This window comes from Mirounga leonina, unplaced genomic scaffold, assembly GCF_011800145.1.
Source record: "Mirounga leonina isolate KUSES-001 unplaced genomic scaffold, KU_Mleo_1.0 Mir_200, whole genome shotgun sequence".
NCBI lineage: Eukaryota > Metazoa > Chordata > Mammalia > Carnivora > Phocidae > Mirounga > Mirounga leonina.
The window spans coordinates 11,889,101-11,907,447 of record NW_023270503.1 but is presented as its reverse complement, the minus strand read 5'-3'; the positions used below and the strand labels follow the sequence as shown (position 1 = coordinate 11,907,447).

The 18,347-nt window shown below is 36.7% G+C and overlaps 1 protein-coding gene across 1 annotated transcript in view; it reads right to left on the bottom strand.

Moving 5' to 3' along the window:
* PPM1D (protein phosphatase, Mg2+/Mn2+ dependent 1D) overlaps positions 1-18,347 on the bottom strand; it is a 54,533-nt gene that overhangs the window by 33,273 nt on the left and 2,913 nt on the right. Inside the window, exon 2 of the mRNA XM_035026668.1 lies at positions 2,381-2,609. Coding sequence (XP_034882559.1) covers positions 2,381-2,609 — 229 coding nt within the window. The remainder of the gene's footprint in view (positions 1-2,380; positions 2,610-18,347) is intronic.

The window sequence follows — 18,347 nt, the reverse complement described above, 5'->3', positions numbered from 1 at the left end:
AAAATGGTTATAACTGCTGTACTAGAATATAGAATACTTTTTAATAATCTCAGAATGAGAGAACTATATGTACAGCACAAAAAAAATGAAAGTCATAACAGAAGAGACTAAACTAAATTAAAAAGAACTTCCATGTGGAAAAGAAATTCCAGTGCCATGATTGAAAGTCAAATCGTGAAACACCTGAAACACATTACATACATCAGACTAATTTCTCTAATTGTATAAGCAGCTCTTACACATTAATAAAAAAAAGGCTAACAATCTTCCCCCTAAAATGGAGTTTAAACAGAAATACACAGAAAAGGAAATATAAATAGCTATTAAACAAAAAGATATTCAACCTTTCTTGTAAGACAAATTAAAATTAAAATATCACCAAGTTTCCCCCTGTTTTAACCTAAAAGTCAATATGATCAAAAAGTTCTAGAAGTATGCTGTCAAGGGCATCCACATACACTGCTGACATTAATATAAACTGGTACAACCTCCATGGAGACTAACAGTTATCAATATTCAAAACATACTCCTCTTTGGCCCAGCAATTCCTTCTAGGAAACGATCCCACAAATATGTATGTACAAAAAGATATATGTACAGGATTTTTCATTTTACAGTAGTGTTTGTAATAAAAAAAATTAGAAATACTCTTCAACAGGAGAGTACTTAAATAAATGATGGTACATCCATATATGATACAGCTTCATATCTGATCATGCATGAATCTCTACCAAAGGATACAAAGTAATACTGGTTTCTTGAGGGGGAGGGGAACTAGGTGGCCTGTGTGCCAGTAGCAGTTGAGAGACCTTCTAAAGTATATCATTTTATGCTACCTAAAATTTAACCAAATGAATGCTACCATTAAAAAAAATGTGTGTGTGTGTGTAAATCATCACACAGAAAATCATTAACATTTGGTGTATTTCTATACTACTCCTATTTCTCTGCATAGCTGAAAATCACACTACAAATATAATTTTGTGACCAATAAGCATTAATTAACCTATATTATTAAAAATTCCCCATAGATGTGGGAGTTCATTATACTACTCTTACTACCTTTGCCTATGTTGGAAAAATTTCATAACACCATGATTTTAAAAAATCTATCTATAAACATTATTTTTAATGGCTATATCATATTTAGTGTTATAAATATGTATTATATATACCTAACCATTCTTCAGCTGTGTGCCTTCAAGTTATTTCCAGCCTTAAACAGTCTTTAAACACTGTTGCAACCAATAACTGTTCAGATATTCTGGTCCACATTTCAGATTTCTTTAGAGTACATTCCTGAAATTACTGAGTCTATAAACATCTGAAGCTAGTGGGTATGAATTATAGTCTATATAGGTCAGACCAATTTATAATCCTACCAACAGGATTCCCATTTCAACAAAAATATTGAGAAGTATCTTTTTTTTTTTTTTTAACTTTGCTAACCTAACAACAGGAAATAGTTTCATTTTAATAATTTTTTTCAAATGTTTGCTACTCTTCTGCATTTTTGTTGTTGTTCAAAGTCCTCTATTCACCTACTGGGGGTGGTTTCTTAGTGTTTTCTTACTGATTTTAGCTTATAGTTTAAGTTAACACGTAAATTCTTTCCCTCAGTTAGTTTATTAATACTCTGAAAAAGTCTATTTGGATTTAATAGAAGATAAAGGAGGCAAGTAATAATATCAATGGTAAGGCTTTAGTTAGAATAATTATTTAGAAAACATTGGATTCTATTTAACTTGCCTTATACCTTCAATTTTTAAAACTTAGTATTGGGCTAAGTTTTACATTTTCTCGTGTTATTCATTCCTCTGATTTTTAGAGTAATCTTATTACATTTTAGTTTGCATCATAAAATATTATGAAGCCACTTTAGTTCATAGTTTACAAATTATACACTGAGACAATAACTTGAAACAGACAAAAGAAAATAGTAAGAAAGGTTTGCAGCATATCTGAGGTACAAATCAAAGAAAAAAAGCTGAAGGTTAATGATAACAAAATTCTGCTCCCTAAGCCAGATTCAAATTGTTCTACTCTGCAACCCTAAGGGCTGCTCTGTCCAGATTCTGAAAGTCATGCTGCAGTATTTATGTAAAAGGTGATCAATAAATCCTTGTATGTATTATTTGACTCCCATTAAAATATTATTTCCCTCTGGAGCCATCAGAAATAAAACAGTCAACTCAAAATAATGAGGTAAATATGAATGCAGACGGGTACTTTATCAGACAAACTAAAAACCTGCAATATTGAGAAAGTAACTTCACTAAAAGGGAGTAATAGGTCAATCTGGTTAGTAAAGCAGAAAAGAACTAAATAGAACCAAGAGACGAAAGACAAAAAAAAAAAAAAAAAACAGCAGAATGATTACCTCCCACCAAGTCCTTCGATTCGTTCTCTTTCCTTGGGAAGTTCTGGCTTATGGTCCTGTGTCACCTCCACAGCTCTGACAAAATCATCCTTCGGGTCATCCTGAATTCCAAGAACCACCCCTGAGTCACCCACGTGAGCTACATACATCTTCATGCCCCGTATGATGACCACACTGGCAGTTGTCCCTGACGTGCTGGGAAGACCTGTCATAGTCTTTGGCCATTCTGCTGTAATAAGAAATAAAATATTTTACTCTTCCAGATTTAAACATTAATATGGTTGTCAGAATAAAAATGGCAACGTGTGCTGAATTAGCATGTTAAAACTTGAGTTAGCATAGGATAAAATTTAAGAACATTTTTAAAGCTATTCAAAAAGAACTTGTGTTAATTTCATCAATATATTAATAAATTAATTTTATAAATAATATAATTTTATTACAACCATCAAACCAATCCCGGGAGAAAAATATTACAGGACAGATTTACTAGTTCCACATGTCTTAGTCCTAACTACATTTAGTGGCAGGTATGTGTTCAAAGCTTTTTTTCTATAGCCTGTAGCTTAGCATCTATTTATTAATCTCTCTTTTAAAAGATTTTCAGGAAAAGCTACTTGATTTGTTTTTGAAATAGTTATTTTGGATATTTAAAATCTAATAAATAACATTTTTATTCAGCACTTATTGTGTACCAGGTTCCATGCTAAGAGCTTTACATGTATTATCTCAAATAATACTTGCAACAAACCTACAAGATAGGTAAAATTACTCCCGCTTTTTTCATTTTACAGATAAGGAATCAATAGTTTGAATAGTTAAGATTAAGTTGTTTAAGATAACTCAAATATTAAGTGGCAGAGACCCAATATATTTAATTCCAAAACCTTATATTGACTAATTACATTCATCATTAAAATATTCTGAAATATTCTGTGATATTAAACAAACTACAATTTACAGTTCAAGATAGCCAACTGAATCCAAACACTGACACAGTCTCCTCACCAAAATCCCACTGAAAGGACAGAATATAAATATTAGAAAAAGTCCACAGCAGTCATGAAACACAGAGGAAGGTCATACACAAATCTGAGGAATCCGTGGAATCTTAAAGAAATGGAATTAAGGGAAAATCAGAATACAAAACTTGTAGTCCATTATAAGTGAAAAGCACAGTCATAAAGGCAATACATCAGTTTTCCCTGTTAACAGAGTCCCTGGAAAGCTCAAACTCAGAGACAGTGGCAAAGGCTGAGATAGGAATGGATGGCAGAAGCTTGACAGTTTATTTATAACTGCAGGAGCTAGGTCAGTGCCTAAACTCTCCGCATAGTAAAAAGTAAAACATTTTAGTTCCTAAGCGACATTTTAGTTCCTATAACACCTCTTTTCAGGAAAGTGATGTATCTGTTGATAGAGACAACAGGGTCTCAACAGGGATGAGGTGGAAGAAATAGGGCCTGAAAACCTGGATGGGGTGCCACACAACTTTCATAGCCACAAGGCATCTCTAGCATATTCAGACTAATTAGAGTTCTTTTCTTTACAATATTACATATGCCGAAAAGACATTTCTTGAATCCTACAGCGCATCTCATCTCATCCTGCAGATGGAATCCACCCTACAGAATGCCCTGTCACTCACAACAGAGGGCTGCTTGCAGCATATGAAATAATGACCCTCACAATTGCTGAGGGAAACAGAATGGCTACCATTATTGATGAAGCCAGAAATTCATATACATACACATGTAAAAACCACCTGCACAGTACCAGACACATTGTAAGTGCTCAATAAATGTTAGGTTTGTTTGTTTTAGTTTAAGAAAAGCAAACAGCCTAAGAGGCATCAAGAGTATACAAAGAGAAAATGGCCCCCAAGAAAACATCTGTGGAAGAATCAAAAGCATCTGTAGATTGGCATTGATAAGGTTCAGTAAGGTTACTGAATATAAAAATTGTTATATTAAAAAAAACCCCAATGCTATTTCCCAAAGCCAGCAACAAAAAAATTACAAAATGTAACTTTTAAAAAAAGATACCATTCACAACAGCAGCAAAAGGTATACTGTATCTGGGAATAATGCTAACAAATCTCTAACAAGACCTTCATGGAAAAGTTGTAAACTAGTGGGCCAAAAGAACAGAAGAGTGAGCAGAGAAACAGACCCATGCATTTTTAAACACTTGATACATGAATAGTGGAGAAAAGATTTGACTTTCAGGGGTGCCTGGGTGGCTCAGTCGGTTAAGCGTCTGCCTTCTGCTCAGGTCATGATCCCAGGGTCCTGGGACTGAGCCCTGGGGTCGGGCTCCCTGCTCAGTGGGAAGTCTGCTTCTCCCTCTCCTTCTGCCCCTCCCCTCCCGCTCATTCCCCCACTAAATAAATAAAATCTCAAAAAAAAAAAAAAAAAAGATTGACTTTTAGTACATGGAATTGGGACAAGATTAAACAAAACAAAACAATAAAATCCCAACACTTTGGGTCCCTGATGCCACGCACAAAAAAAATCAATTCCAGACACATTAAATGACCCAATATGAAAAGCAAAGCTAAAATGCTTAGAAAATATACAGGAAGGTACATTCATGACCTCAGGATAGGAAGGAATTTCCTAAAGACAAAGGATGGGCTAGCCATATAAAGAAAATGATTAACACCCTTTCCCCTTCTCATCCCTATGCTGGCAATAGGAGATGCACTAGAAAATTTGAGTCTTAGAGACAATGAATAAAAGGATGAGCTCATCATCTTCATAGCTCTTTTTAAAAAGGATGCTTATGGGGCGCCTGGGTGGCTCAGTCGGTTAAGCGTCTGCCTTCGGCTCAGGTCATGATCCCGAGGTCCTGGGATCGAGTCCCACATCGGGCTCCTTGCTCCGCGGGAGGCCTGCTTCTCCCTCTCCCACTACCCCTGCTTGTGTTCCCTCTCTGACTGTGTATCTCTCTGTCAAAAAAATAAATAAGGGGCGCCTGAGTGGCTCAGTCGGTTAAGCAGCTGCCTTCGGCTCGGGTCATGATCCCAGGGTCCTGGGATCGAGCCCCGCATGGGGCTCCCTGCTCAGCGGAGAGCCTGCTTCTCCTTCTCCCTCTGTCTGCCGCTCTGCCTACTTGTGCTCTCTCTCTATCTCTGTTAAATAAATAAATAAATAAAAATCTTTTTTAAAAAAATAAATAAATAAATAAATAAAATATTTAAAAAATAATAATAATAAAAATAAATAAATAAATAAATAAAAAGGATGCTTATAATTTAAAGGGTGTTTTAATGGAAAGACAAGGGTACAGGGTGAGAGGCTGTTTCACATTTTAGTCTTATTAGTCTTTGGCATAGCCCAATCAAGGCCAAATTCACCTAGGATGCCCAATGGCTGTGGAGGAATTGGCTTTTCAGCTATATATATATATATATATAGCTGAAGCAATAGCAGACTAGAACTGAATTCTTGTCTACACTGTAAAATAACAATTGTGCAATTACAGGAATTCTGGTGACGATATTAAAGTGAAATAACCAAAACACAAATAGAAGGCCCCATTTTAACAACTGATGTGAGAAGAAATTTTAATGAAAGAACCTGTAACTTCTTTCTGGAAATGTTTTCCTACCAAATAAGGGCTTTTCCCCCTATCATTTAAGGAGCCAGATGAATTAGAAGCCGTAGAAAGAGGCAGCTATAGAATTTGATCTTCCAAGTACCCCATGTACCTTTATTGAACTTAATCATAATACTGTCAAATTGCCACGATCTCACTAAAGGATTTCTATCGCTGTCAGTTACAACCCCAAATGCATTTTTATTCTTTCTACTGGATTCATTGTCTGTTTTCTTTATAAATGCAATACAAAAAACAAATTATTTAATAACCAAAAAAAGAAAGAAAGAAAGAAAATGATTAAGAAGCTATATTACCATTAAAATTAAGAATTTCTGTTCATCAGAAGATACCATTACTAGAGTTGAAAAGACAACTCACAAAATGTAATTTGTAATAACACACCACAGAAATGGTATCCAGAATATAAAAATGCCCCTACAAAACAAATCAACAAGACAAACTATGCAACAGAAAAATGGATAAAAGGCTCGAACAGGCCTTTTGCAAAAGAGGAATTCCAAACAGACAAAAAACTTGCAAAGGTGTTCAGCTTCTTTAATCAACAGGGAAATACAAATTAAAAACCACCATGAGATACCACTATATAATTATCAGACTGCATAAATTAAAGTCTGACAATAAAAACTGTCATTAAGAATGTGGAACATGTTCTATTAACTACTCGTGGAAGTATAAACTGATATAACCACTTCAGAAACCATCTAGGCATTATCAAAAAATGAAGATATGTATATACTTTGACCATTCACTATCCCTAGATATATACCATGAAATAATGTACATGTACACATAATATATATGAATGTTCAGAGCTGCACTGCTTATACGGGCTCAGGTCATGATCTCAGGGTCCTGAGATCCAGCCCCACACCAGGCCTCACACGGGGATTGGAGCCTGCCTCAGATTCTCTCTCTTTAAGATTCTGTCTCCCTCTTCAATCTCTTAAGATTCTCTCTCTCCATCTCTCCCATCCCACAGGCTCTCAATCAATCAAAAAATTAATAAAATCTCTTAAAAGAAAAGAAGTAAACCCCACCAGAACTATCACCACAAAAGTCAGGCTGTGGTTACGCCTTGAGAGAAGATAAAAATATGTGATGAGAAAAGACATATGGGAGCTTCTGTAGTATAGGCAATGTTCTCTTTCTTAACCAGATGGTGTTCATTTTACAACTCTTCACTGAAGTGTACATTTATGTTTTATGGCCTTTTCTATATGTATGCTATATTTCACAATTTGTTTAAAGTTAAAAAAAAAAAAAAAAAGCAGCAGCAGCAGGATGAAGGCATCAATTTTGCAAGCGTAGATCACAGCACATAGCTCCCCAGCCCATCTAGTTTCCCAGTTTGGTTACAGATATTATTCCTAGAAGCTTAGCCTAGAGTATGTTGAATGTTTCTTTAGCCTTTTCAGTTATTTTGTGGGTTAATTACAGATCTCGTTAAAACCTTTTCTTTTCAAACTAGCTTATTGGTTTTTTGCAGCTAAGAACCTAAAAAAATAAAAATCTATTAACATAATAAGTATTAATGAGGTGAACTCCCAGAAAAAAACGTTCTTAGGCACATTCAGAAAACAAAATTTACCTAAGACCTACCAGCAGTTTGCAAAAAGCACCTAAAACAAGATGGAAAAGAAGAAAAAGAGCTTTAAAAAAAAAAAAAAGGATATTCAAAGATATAATATTAATATTTAAATCACATTTTTTGGTCAAAAGCCCTAATATGTGCAAAGAGATATTCTGCAATGATCTAAAAATACCCAACAATCCATGCTTTCTTCATTTGAAAAGTCACTTTTTATCATATGCTACATTTTGCCTCAGATCTATTTCTAGACACATTCTACTAATCTATTTATGGTTCTTTTCAATAATTGGGAGTTTAAGTATCCCCCAATTATTCTTTCTCAATTCTCAAGAATTTTTCCAAATAAACTTTAGAAGCAACTTGGAAATTAAACAAAAACAAAAACAAACCCTGGGGCGCCTGGGCAGCGCAGTCGTTTAAGTGCCTGACTCTTGGTTTCAGCTCAGGTTGTGATCTCAGGGTCGTGAGTGAGATGGAGTCCCATATCTGACTCCGTGCTCAATGTGGAGTCTGCTTGAGATTCTCTCTCCCTCTCCCTCTGCTCCTCCCACTCGAGTTCTTTCTCTTTCTCTCAAATAAATAAATCTTTAAAAAAAAAAAAAAAAACCTGTTGAGGTTCTGATTAAAACTGCAATAAATTTATATATTAAGGAATCAACATCTTTATAATTTGTCTTTTTTTCTACTTTTCATTTTAATCTTTTAATTTTTAAAAAATGACTTATAAACAAATGTCTTAAAACTAGGAGCATATTGGGCGCCTGAGTGGCTCAGTCAGTTAAACCTCCGCCTTCCACTCAGGTCATGATCTTGGGGTCCTGGGACAGAGTTCCCCGTCAGACTCCCTGCTCAGTGGTGAGCCTGCTTCTCCCTCTCCCACTCCCCAGCCTGTGCTTGCTCTGTCAAATAAATAAAATCTTAAAAAAAAAAAAAACAAAAAACTAGGAGTATATTAGAAAGACTGTATCAGTACATGACTTCTAACTTACGGAAAGTATTTTTAAGCAAGAAAATATGTATGAGCCATTAAAACAAAGACTAATAAATTTTAAAACAAAAGTATGAAATTTCTATGGGCGCCTGGGTGGCTCAGTTGGTTAAGCGACTGCCTTCGGCTCAGGTCATGATCCCGGAGTCCTGGGATTGAGTCCCGCATCGGGCTCCCTGCTCGGCAGGGAGTCTGCTTCTCCCTCTGACCCTCCTCCCTCTCATGCTCTCTGTCTCTCATTCTCTCTCTCAAATAAATAAATAAAATCTTTAAAAAAGGTATGAAATTTCTAGGGGCACCTGGGTGGCTCGGTCAGTTAAGCGTCTGCCTTCGGCTCGGGTCATGATCCCGGGGTCTTAGGATTGAGTCCCTCATCAGGCTCCCTGCTCAGCGGGGGTGGGGGAGTGGGTCTGCTTCTCCTCTTTCTGCCTACTTGTGCGCACTCTATCAAATAAATAAAGTCTTTCAAAACAAAAAAGTATGAGACGTCTGAATAAAATAAAATTATTATAAATAAGTACAGAATGTATGTTTTTTTGTAATAAATTTAAAACTTGAGGAACTTATGTACTTACCATGTACCAAATAATATGTACCAAATTATTTAACTCTCAGGAGGGAAGTACTATCATCATCTCTATTTTAGAGATGAGTATGCTCCAGATCAAAGAAGTTTTACCCAGGGTCATACAGATAGTTAAGTGGAATATCTGGGATTCAAACCCAGGCAATATAACATACTCCTAAATCACTATGCTAAGAGTTGTTACAGAATTCTAATGCCAAAGTAGTATGGAGATGTAAAGCTTTCAGGAAAGCAATTTGAAAACAAATACCCACAACCATCAAAAGATGTACATTCTTTAAACAAATAATTCAGCTTTGAGAATTTTTTTTTTCCTGGGGGAATAATCCAAATGAAGCATAAAGCTATGTGGCTTTCACTTGAGCCCTTATTTATAGTACTAAATATAGTGTGCACCTGTCCAGCCCCCCCATCCCTCCCCCTAGTACTAGCATCCCAATTTTGTTCTGGAGTACATACACAACCTCCACTGCATGCAGTCTTTCTCTAATGCAACTGAAAAACTTGCTTGCTCCTAGCCCAGAGGGCAATAAACCAGGTCAGACTCTTTCAGATATTTGCATCTTAGAAAGGCATAATGCCAGAAAACTGTGGAGCTGATCCATCCCAGAGACGAAAACCTTTCAGTGAGTGTCCACTAGTTCCTATCACCTAGAGGCCCAGAGGTACCCTAACCAGGTTCTGTCCACTCTGAGATCTGGTTTAGTCTTCCAATTAATTCTGTGACCTACCCAATGTCCCTCCAATAAATTCCCATATTCTTTTCCTTCCTAATGTAGACCAAGTTAGTGTTACTTTCAAATAACTGTAATACATAACTTGTATCACAAATAGTTTGCAGGCCACTAACCCTCAGAAAAATGTCAATTAGTTATGGAACCAGTAAGGGATAGAAGGCATCAGGACTCTCGTTCATATTCCAGATGGTAACAAACAGCCCATGGTATACAGTGGTAAGATAAGGCTGGCCTTATCAATAAAGTAATAGTAGGAAGATAAGCAGATAGTCTGCAGTCTACTAGCTTAGAACTGTGGTTATAAAACTTTTCTGGGTCAGCTAATGCAAACCTAGACTGAAACCTGGCCTAAGAGGCAATATGACTCTGAAAAACAACAAATTTGTTATGACTGACTGATATGATTTGGGATGATGGATTATGGATTAAATTGTGTCCCTTCAGAAAAGATATTCATAATAAAAAAATAATTAAAAAAAAAATTTTTTTAAGATTTTATTTATTTATTTGACAGAGACACAGCGAGAGAGGGAACACAAGCAGGGGGAGTGGGAGAGGGAGAAGCAGGCTCCCCACGGAGTAGGGAGCCCGATGTGGGGCTCGATCCCAGAACCCTGGGATCATGACCTGAGCCGAAGGCAGATGCTTAAAAACTGAGCCACCCAGGCGCCCCCAAAAAAAATTTTTTAAAAAGGAATTAACCTTAAAAAAAAAAGAAAAAAGATATTCGAAATCCTAATACCCAGTACCTCAGAATGTGACCTTATTTGGAAATAGGGGTCTTTACGGAGGTAATCAAGTTAAAATAAGGTCATTAGGATGGGCCCTGACCCAATATGACTGGTGTTCTTATAAAAAGGGAAAATGTTAACACAAAGACAAACACACAGAAGGAAGATGATGTAAAGACACACAGGAAGAAGATGACCATTGGACTAGAGTACTAAAGTGATGACACATCGACAAGTCAGGGAATGCCAGGGATTGCCTGTAAACACCAGAAACTAGAAGAGGCAAGGTAACAGTCTCCCTTAGAACTTTCAGAGTTGAGTATAGAAAGAGCATGGCCCTGCCAACACCTAGATTTTGAACTTTAGGCCTCCAAAACTGAGACAATAGATTTCTTTGGTTTTAAGCCAACCAATTTTTGGAACTTTGTTACAGCAGCTCTAGAAAACAAACAGTGAAATAGAGGAAATAATTAATCTATTACATGCCTATGAATCCCATATATCTATCCCCAAGAAAGATTCAGATGACTTTCTTCAACTTAAATGCTTACGGAAGTAATTAGGTAAACACTAAAATCTTTTAAACACACTTTATTGACTCCCCTCTAGGCAAGGAATACTAATGAAAGAGGCTAAAACTAAAATTGGTTCCCTGATCTGTGTGGGGATGGGAGAATCCTGAGGTGACAGATCAGACTGGAGTAGTTAAGAACCCAAAGCAAAACTGGCAGGGTACCTTACCTAACTGACAACAGGGTAGAAGAAAAAATGGATCTCCAGAATGGTCACTCACAAGGCCTTATTTGATTCCAAAAACAAAACAAAACAAGAAACAAAACAAAAAACAAAAAACCTTCCATGTTTAATTAAAGGAGTACTGTTAATCTTCAAAATGGTATGTGGCCATTTTCACATGTAGCTATACACTGAGGAAAGAGAAATACATCATTGAGTAACTACTGAAGGATGGCTCTAGGATAAATCTGGAGCTAACAGAACAAAACCACAGTCCACTGATCAGAGCTAAGGCTCATGGAGGTCAAGTACTAAAGAAGACTGAGTCCAGTCCACCTCAGACTCAGGGGAATCCCAAACCTATCCCACAGGTAGTTTAGTCCCCAAATAACTGCAGCAATGAATAGCTTCCCCTCATAGCTCTTAATTGATAGGTCAGGAAGTCTATTATAGCAGAAAAGGCCAAGTGTAAGATTTTGGAGCACCCCACTAACGATACTCTCCTCCAAAACAGTAAACTAAAAGCATTACTTCCTCTCTCAAAGAATCACAAAAATTGGTTGTCACCATTAAAACAAGAGAAAAGGGGAGGAAAGTCTGATCGCTCTTGGAAAATGACAATGGATTATATTCAAATGGTGACCCTAAATACAGCTGCAGTTTCTGATTTATCCTCTTTAGTGAAACAAATAAATATAGCCTTGGCTATCTGGTATGCATGTAGCAGCAGGGCCCTGATGAAACTGCTACCTTAATTCCTGGAGATATTCAGATTTCTGAACTTCTGAGACCTGTTACTTCAGGTTTGCCTTTTCTTTTTTGCATGAATAATTCAAAGAATTACTTTTTCTTGAAATGATAGAGACTAAATGACCAACAAGATATGCTACAATCCCAAATACAATTACATTATCTAATTCCTATAAACAAGGGCATTCTACATGTCCACAGTCAACCATCAATATCAGAAATCTACATCTAATCTGGGGCGCCTGGGTGGCTCAGTTGTTAAGCGTCTGCCTTCGGCTCAGGTCATGATTCCGGGGTCCTGGGATCGAGCCCCGCATCGGGCTCCCAGCAGGAGGCCTGCTTCTCCCTCTCCCACTCCCCCTGCTTGTGTTCCTGCTCTTGCTCTGTCAAATAAATAAATAAAATCTCAAAAAAAAAAAAAAAAAAAACTACATCAAATCTACAGATCTCATTCAAATTTTTATCAATTATCCTAATAATATGCTTTAAAACGAAAGGATAAAATTCAGGACCACTTTATTTACTCATATCTCTTTAGTCTTTCAATTTGTAACAATTCCTCTGTTTCCTTGATGCTTTTTAAGAGTACTATACCAATCATTTTAAGAATATCCTCCATTTGGATTTGTTTCATGTTTCCTCATGTTTGTATTCAGATTATGCATTTTTGGAAGGAATATCACAGAAGTGTTAAATATGATCTTTTTATTGCAGGTGGTATACAATTTCAATTTATCCATTAAAAATGATGCTACCTTTGGTCATTTGATTAAGGTGGTATCTACCAGGTTTCTCCACTATAATCTTTTTCCCCTTGTAATTAATAAGTATTTGTGGGAAAATAATCTCAGATAATATAAAAATCCTTGTAGTGGGTTGAATGGTCCCCCCACCCCATGAAAGACAGGCCCACCCAGAACCTGTGAATGTGACCTTATTCGGGAAAAGGGTCTCTGCGGATGTAATTAGGTTAAAGATCTTAAGAAGAGATCATCCTGGATTAGAGTGGGCCCTAAATCCAAAATCAGGTGTCCTTAGAAGAGAAGGGGAGTAACATAACAATAAAAAAATAAATAAAATGCAAAAAAAAAAAAAAAAGAGAGAGAGAGAGAAGGGGAGAAGACACAGAGGAGGTGATATTAAGACAGTGGAGACTAGGTAATACATCTACAAGCCAAGAAATGCAAGTATTGCTGGCAGCCACCAGAAGCTAAGAGAGAGAGCATGGAAGAGATTCTCCCTCAGAGCATCCAAAACAGAGGCTAACACCTTGATGTCACAGTTCTGGCCTCCAGAACCATGAAGAATAAATTTCTGTTGTTTTAAGGTACCCAATAAGAAACTAACATATAGGGGCGCCTGGGTGGCTCAGTTGGTTAAAGCGACTGCCTTCAGCTCAGGTCACGATCCCAGGGTCCTGGGATAGAGCCCTGCATCAGGCTCCCGGCTCGGAGGGAAGTCTGCTTTTCCCTCTCCCACACCCCTGCTTGTGTTCCCTCTCACGCTGGCGCTCTCTCTCTCTGTTAATTAAATAAATAAATAAAATCTTAAAAAAAAAAAAACCTAACATATAATTCTGTTCCTCAAATTTTCACCCACTAGTTTTAGCATTCGCTAATGTTTCTTGACTGAATCATTATTATGATGGTTACTAAATATGATTTTCTAAAATCCTATCATTCTTTCTACATTTATTAGTGGCCTTCTACTGTAAAGAAAAACTTTACATCAGCTTTATTTGTAACAGCCAAAACTGCAGACAACCCAAATGCCCATCAACAGGTGAATGGATAAACAAATTGTAGTGTATCTATACAATGGAATACTACTCAGTAATTAAAAAGGAATGAACTATTGATATATGCAACATGTGATAACAGATTATCTAATACTGATCAAAAGTAAAAAATGATTAACAAAAATAGAAAAAAATCAGTACTTGAAAAATATGGCAAACTCTTTCAAACATGTGATGTGTGAGAGGGTGAAAGTCCTTGAAAATAAAAACTGAGAAATACCAAACTAAAATATACAGGTTTAAAATTCTCTTGATTTAAGAGACCCTTCTTCAAATTTAGTTCTATCTCACTCTCCCTTGTCTTTCCCTCTACCCCTCCCATTTTCTTTCTGTTTCAATCTCTAAATTTTAAGGTAACAAAAACTACCTGCCAAACCTATAACCAACAATTTATGTTAACACCAGCCCTTCAGGGTGCCTGGGTGGCTCAGTTGGTTAAGCGACTGCCTTCAGCTCAGGTCATGATCCTGGAGTTCCGGGATCGAGTCCCGCATCAGGCTCCCTGCTCGGCGGGGAGTCTGCTTCTCCCTCTGACCCTCCTCCCTCTCATGCTCTCTGTCTCTCATTCTCTCTCTCAAATAAATAAATAAAATCTTTAAAAAAAAAAAGACCAGCCCTTCATAATTCTTTTGGTCATATTCTTTAAAGTAAATGCTCTGATCCTCAGTCACACTAAGGTAACAAAACTTCCACTTTATTTTAGCTATACTGGAATTAAAACATAATTTAAAAAAAGAAAAATTTAAAAAATCTTTTTAGACATATTTATCACCTACATTTTGTTATTTTGGAATCATTTTAAACCAGCAAAAGTAATGCACGTATGCCACACACACTCTCACACACACACACACCCTCTCTCTTGCAATTCCTGAAATATTGATACTGTTCAATAATACTGAAAATCAAAACAAAGGGGAAGTAAATAACAGTCCCTCAAAAAAAATTCCATATTCCATCTTCCTCTACAAATACTGTGGTAGATTTCCCATAATCAAATCAGAGATCACATTTATTTCAACAACATACTGTTATCTTTCCAGAGGCTCTCTTGATAACATAAGTAAATCATAATTCCCGATACACAGGAATTAAAACTGCAATTTGTTCACTACTTTCTCTGAACTATCAAAAGAAAGAGGCAAAAAGAACATTATTTCAAATGAACAAACCTAAACAAAGCACAAACTTTAAAACATTATTTCTGAGAAGGCAAACATTAACACAAGAACAGTAAATCCATACATGTGAATATACATAAACTAGGCCCATACTATAACTTGAGATCAAAAAATAAGAAAACATGAAAAAAAAGGACTTTAATTCCACTTCTAGGGTTTCTACCCAAAAGAACTGAAAAACAGATTCAAGCACTTACATACCTTTGTACACAGCAGCATTTTTCACACTAGCCAAAGGTGGAAACAACCCAAATGTCCATCAACAGATGAATGGACAAACAAAACGTCGTATACACAAAGGATAGAATATTACTCACCATTAAAAAGGAAAAAATTCTGATACATGCTATAATTTGGATGAAACTTAAAGACAGTATGCTAAGTCAAAACACAAAAGGACAAATATTGTATGATTCCAGTTATATGAGGTACCTAGAATAGGCAAATTCATAGTGACATAAAGTAAAACAGAGGTTACCAGGGGCTGGGGAAGAGGGTAATGGGGAATTACCATTTAATGATTACAGAGTTTCTGTATGGGATGATGAACAAATTCTGAAAATGGACAGTGGTGATGGGTGCACAATACTGTGAGTGTACTTAATACCACTGAATTGTACACATAAAATTGGCAATGGTAAATCTTATGTGTATTTTACCACAACTTTTAAAGGGGGAAAATTATTTTAATTAGAAAATAAAAGTAAAAAGACAATCATTTCACCCACAGAAATTCAACTAAACTAGCAGCTACTTTGAGCAAGGAGTCAGCTATAATAGATTAATTATAAAGTATATAAGGCACCCCCCCAACAAAGACCTCAAGATTTATCTGAGAGGCAGATAAAACAATGATTATCTCACAGTGGTCTGTGTGATCTTTAGAGTAATTTTACAAAGCCAAAATTACTTTCATATAAACTCTAAGAGTTTATTTGCCCTTTTCACTGATGGTTCAAAAACACTGGTAAAACTGCTGGTTTTAGCAGGAATCAAGGCAGTGACACCAAACTGAGCTAGCAGTCACTGTATTCTCCATAGCCACCTACTTGCAGTTTATTTGGTTTTTTTTTTTTTAAAAGATTTTATTTATTTATTTGAGAGAGAGAATGAGAGAGAGAGAGAGAGAGCATGAGAAGGGGGAGGGTCAGAGGGAGAAGCAGACTCCCTGCTGAGCAGGGAATCCAATGCGGACTCGATCCCAGAACTCCAGGATCATGACCTGAGCCGAAGGCAGTGGCTTAACCAACTGAGCCACCCAGGCGCCCCTACTTGCAGTTTAAAAAAGGCAAACCAATTTTACTTAAGAATGTGCTTGATGTTGCAATAAAAATTAATTTTATTAAGCCTCCACCCATGAATACACATCTTTTTATATTCTGTATGACAAAAAGGGAAGTATGTACAACAGGCTTCTGTTGAACAGTATGGCTATCTAGAGGAAAAGTACTTCTGACTCTGTGAATTATGGAATGAACTAACCCCATTTTTCATGGACCATCACTTTTACTTGGAAGAATGATAGTAAGATTTAGGCATCTGGCATACATTTTCTTCAAAATAAACAAAGTGAGACTCTCTCTTCAAGAAAAAGAACTGATGGGGTGCCTGGGTGGCTCAATCAGTTAAGCGTCTGCCTTGGGCTCAGGTCATGATCCCAGGGTCCTGGGATTGAGTCCCACACTGGACTCCCTGCTCAGCGGAGAGCCTGCTTCTCCCTCTCCCTCTGCCTGCTGCTCCCCCCCGCCCCCCCTTGTGTTCTCTGTCAAATAAATAAAAAAAATCTTAAAACAAACAAAAATCTCTTTAAAAAAAAGAAGAAAGAAAAGCAACTGACAGTATCTGTTGCCAGTGATAAATTTCTAACTGCTGCTTAAAAACTTACATTTGGAAAATGAGTATCCACTACAGTGAACTTGATAGCTTCCCAATCTTAAGACTTTTCTGATGAGATCAGAAATATTAACAAATGTGATGGTTTCATATTGCATAATAAAATACATCAATATTTAGAAGATCTGCATAATTCAGTGAAATATTATTTTCCAAATGACTAATGTACCATGTCATAAATTACACATGGGTAAAGGATTCATTCAAAGTGCAAGACAGGGGCACCTGGGTGGCCCTGTCGGTTAAGCGCCTGCCTTCAGCTCAAGTCACGATCCCAGGGTGCTGGGATCCAGCCCCACATCGGGCTCAAGCGGGGAGTCTGCTTCTCCCTCTGCTCCCCTCTGTGCTCTCTCACTCTCAAATAAAAAAATAAGTAAATAAATCTTTTTAAAAAGGGCAAGACAGACCAATGGATTTTAATGTAAAACTATAAAAAGTCCTATGATAAGGTTTCAGATTCCATTTTTACTAACCTTAAGAAACGATCACTTTGGTGTAGAATATCCAGAATTATCTGAAAACACTACTAAACTATTCCTCCCTTTTCCTACTATACATGTGAGGTTGCCTTGTTTATATACTTCAACCAGACAACACAGCACAAAAGATGGAATGCAGAAGCAGTTATGAGAATATTTCAGTATTTCAGAAGTGACTTTTCATTTAAATTATATTAATAATATTTATTGAATAGATATAATGAATTATGAATAGCATATTCACTTAAATATATTAACATATATTTAGTTTATTTTTAATAGATTAGGTTTTTTTTAAAGATTTTATTTATTTATTTGAGAGAGAGAAAGAGAGAGAGCATGAGAGGGAGGAGGGTCAGAGGGAGAAGCAGACCCCCCGCTGAGCAGGGAGTCCGATGCGGGACTCGATCCCAGGACTCCAGGATCATGACCTGAGCCGAAGGCAGTCGCTTAACCAACTGAGCCACCCAGGCGCCCTAGATTAGTATTTTTTTTTAAAGATTTACTTATTTATTTATTTGACAGAGAGAGAGAGTGAGAGCAGGAACACAAGCAGGAGGAGTGGGAGAGGCAGAAGCAGGGTCCCGGAAGAGCAGGGAGCCTGATGTGAGACTCGATCCCAGGACCCTGGGATCATGACCTGAGCCAAAGGCAGACGCCTAATGACTGAGCCACCCAGGTACCCTAGATTAATAAATACTTTTAAATTTTCCTCAATTTCTCACAGAGTAAATATGACAGATGTAGCCCATATAAACAAAAGCTCTTTGGGGTCCTCAATCATTTAAGAGTAAAAAGGGTTCTAAGAACAAAAAGTTTGAGAAGCACTGCTATAACCTAATAAGCACTAAAAAGGAGAAACAAAGGATGCTTA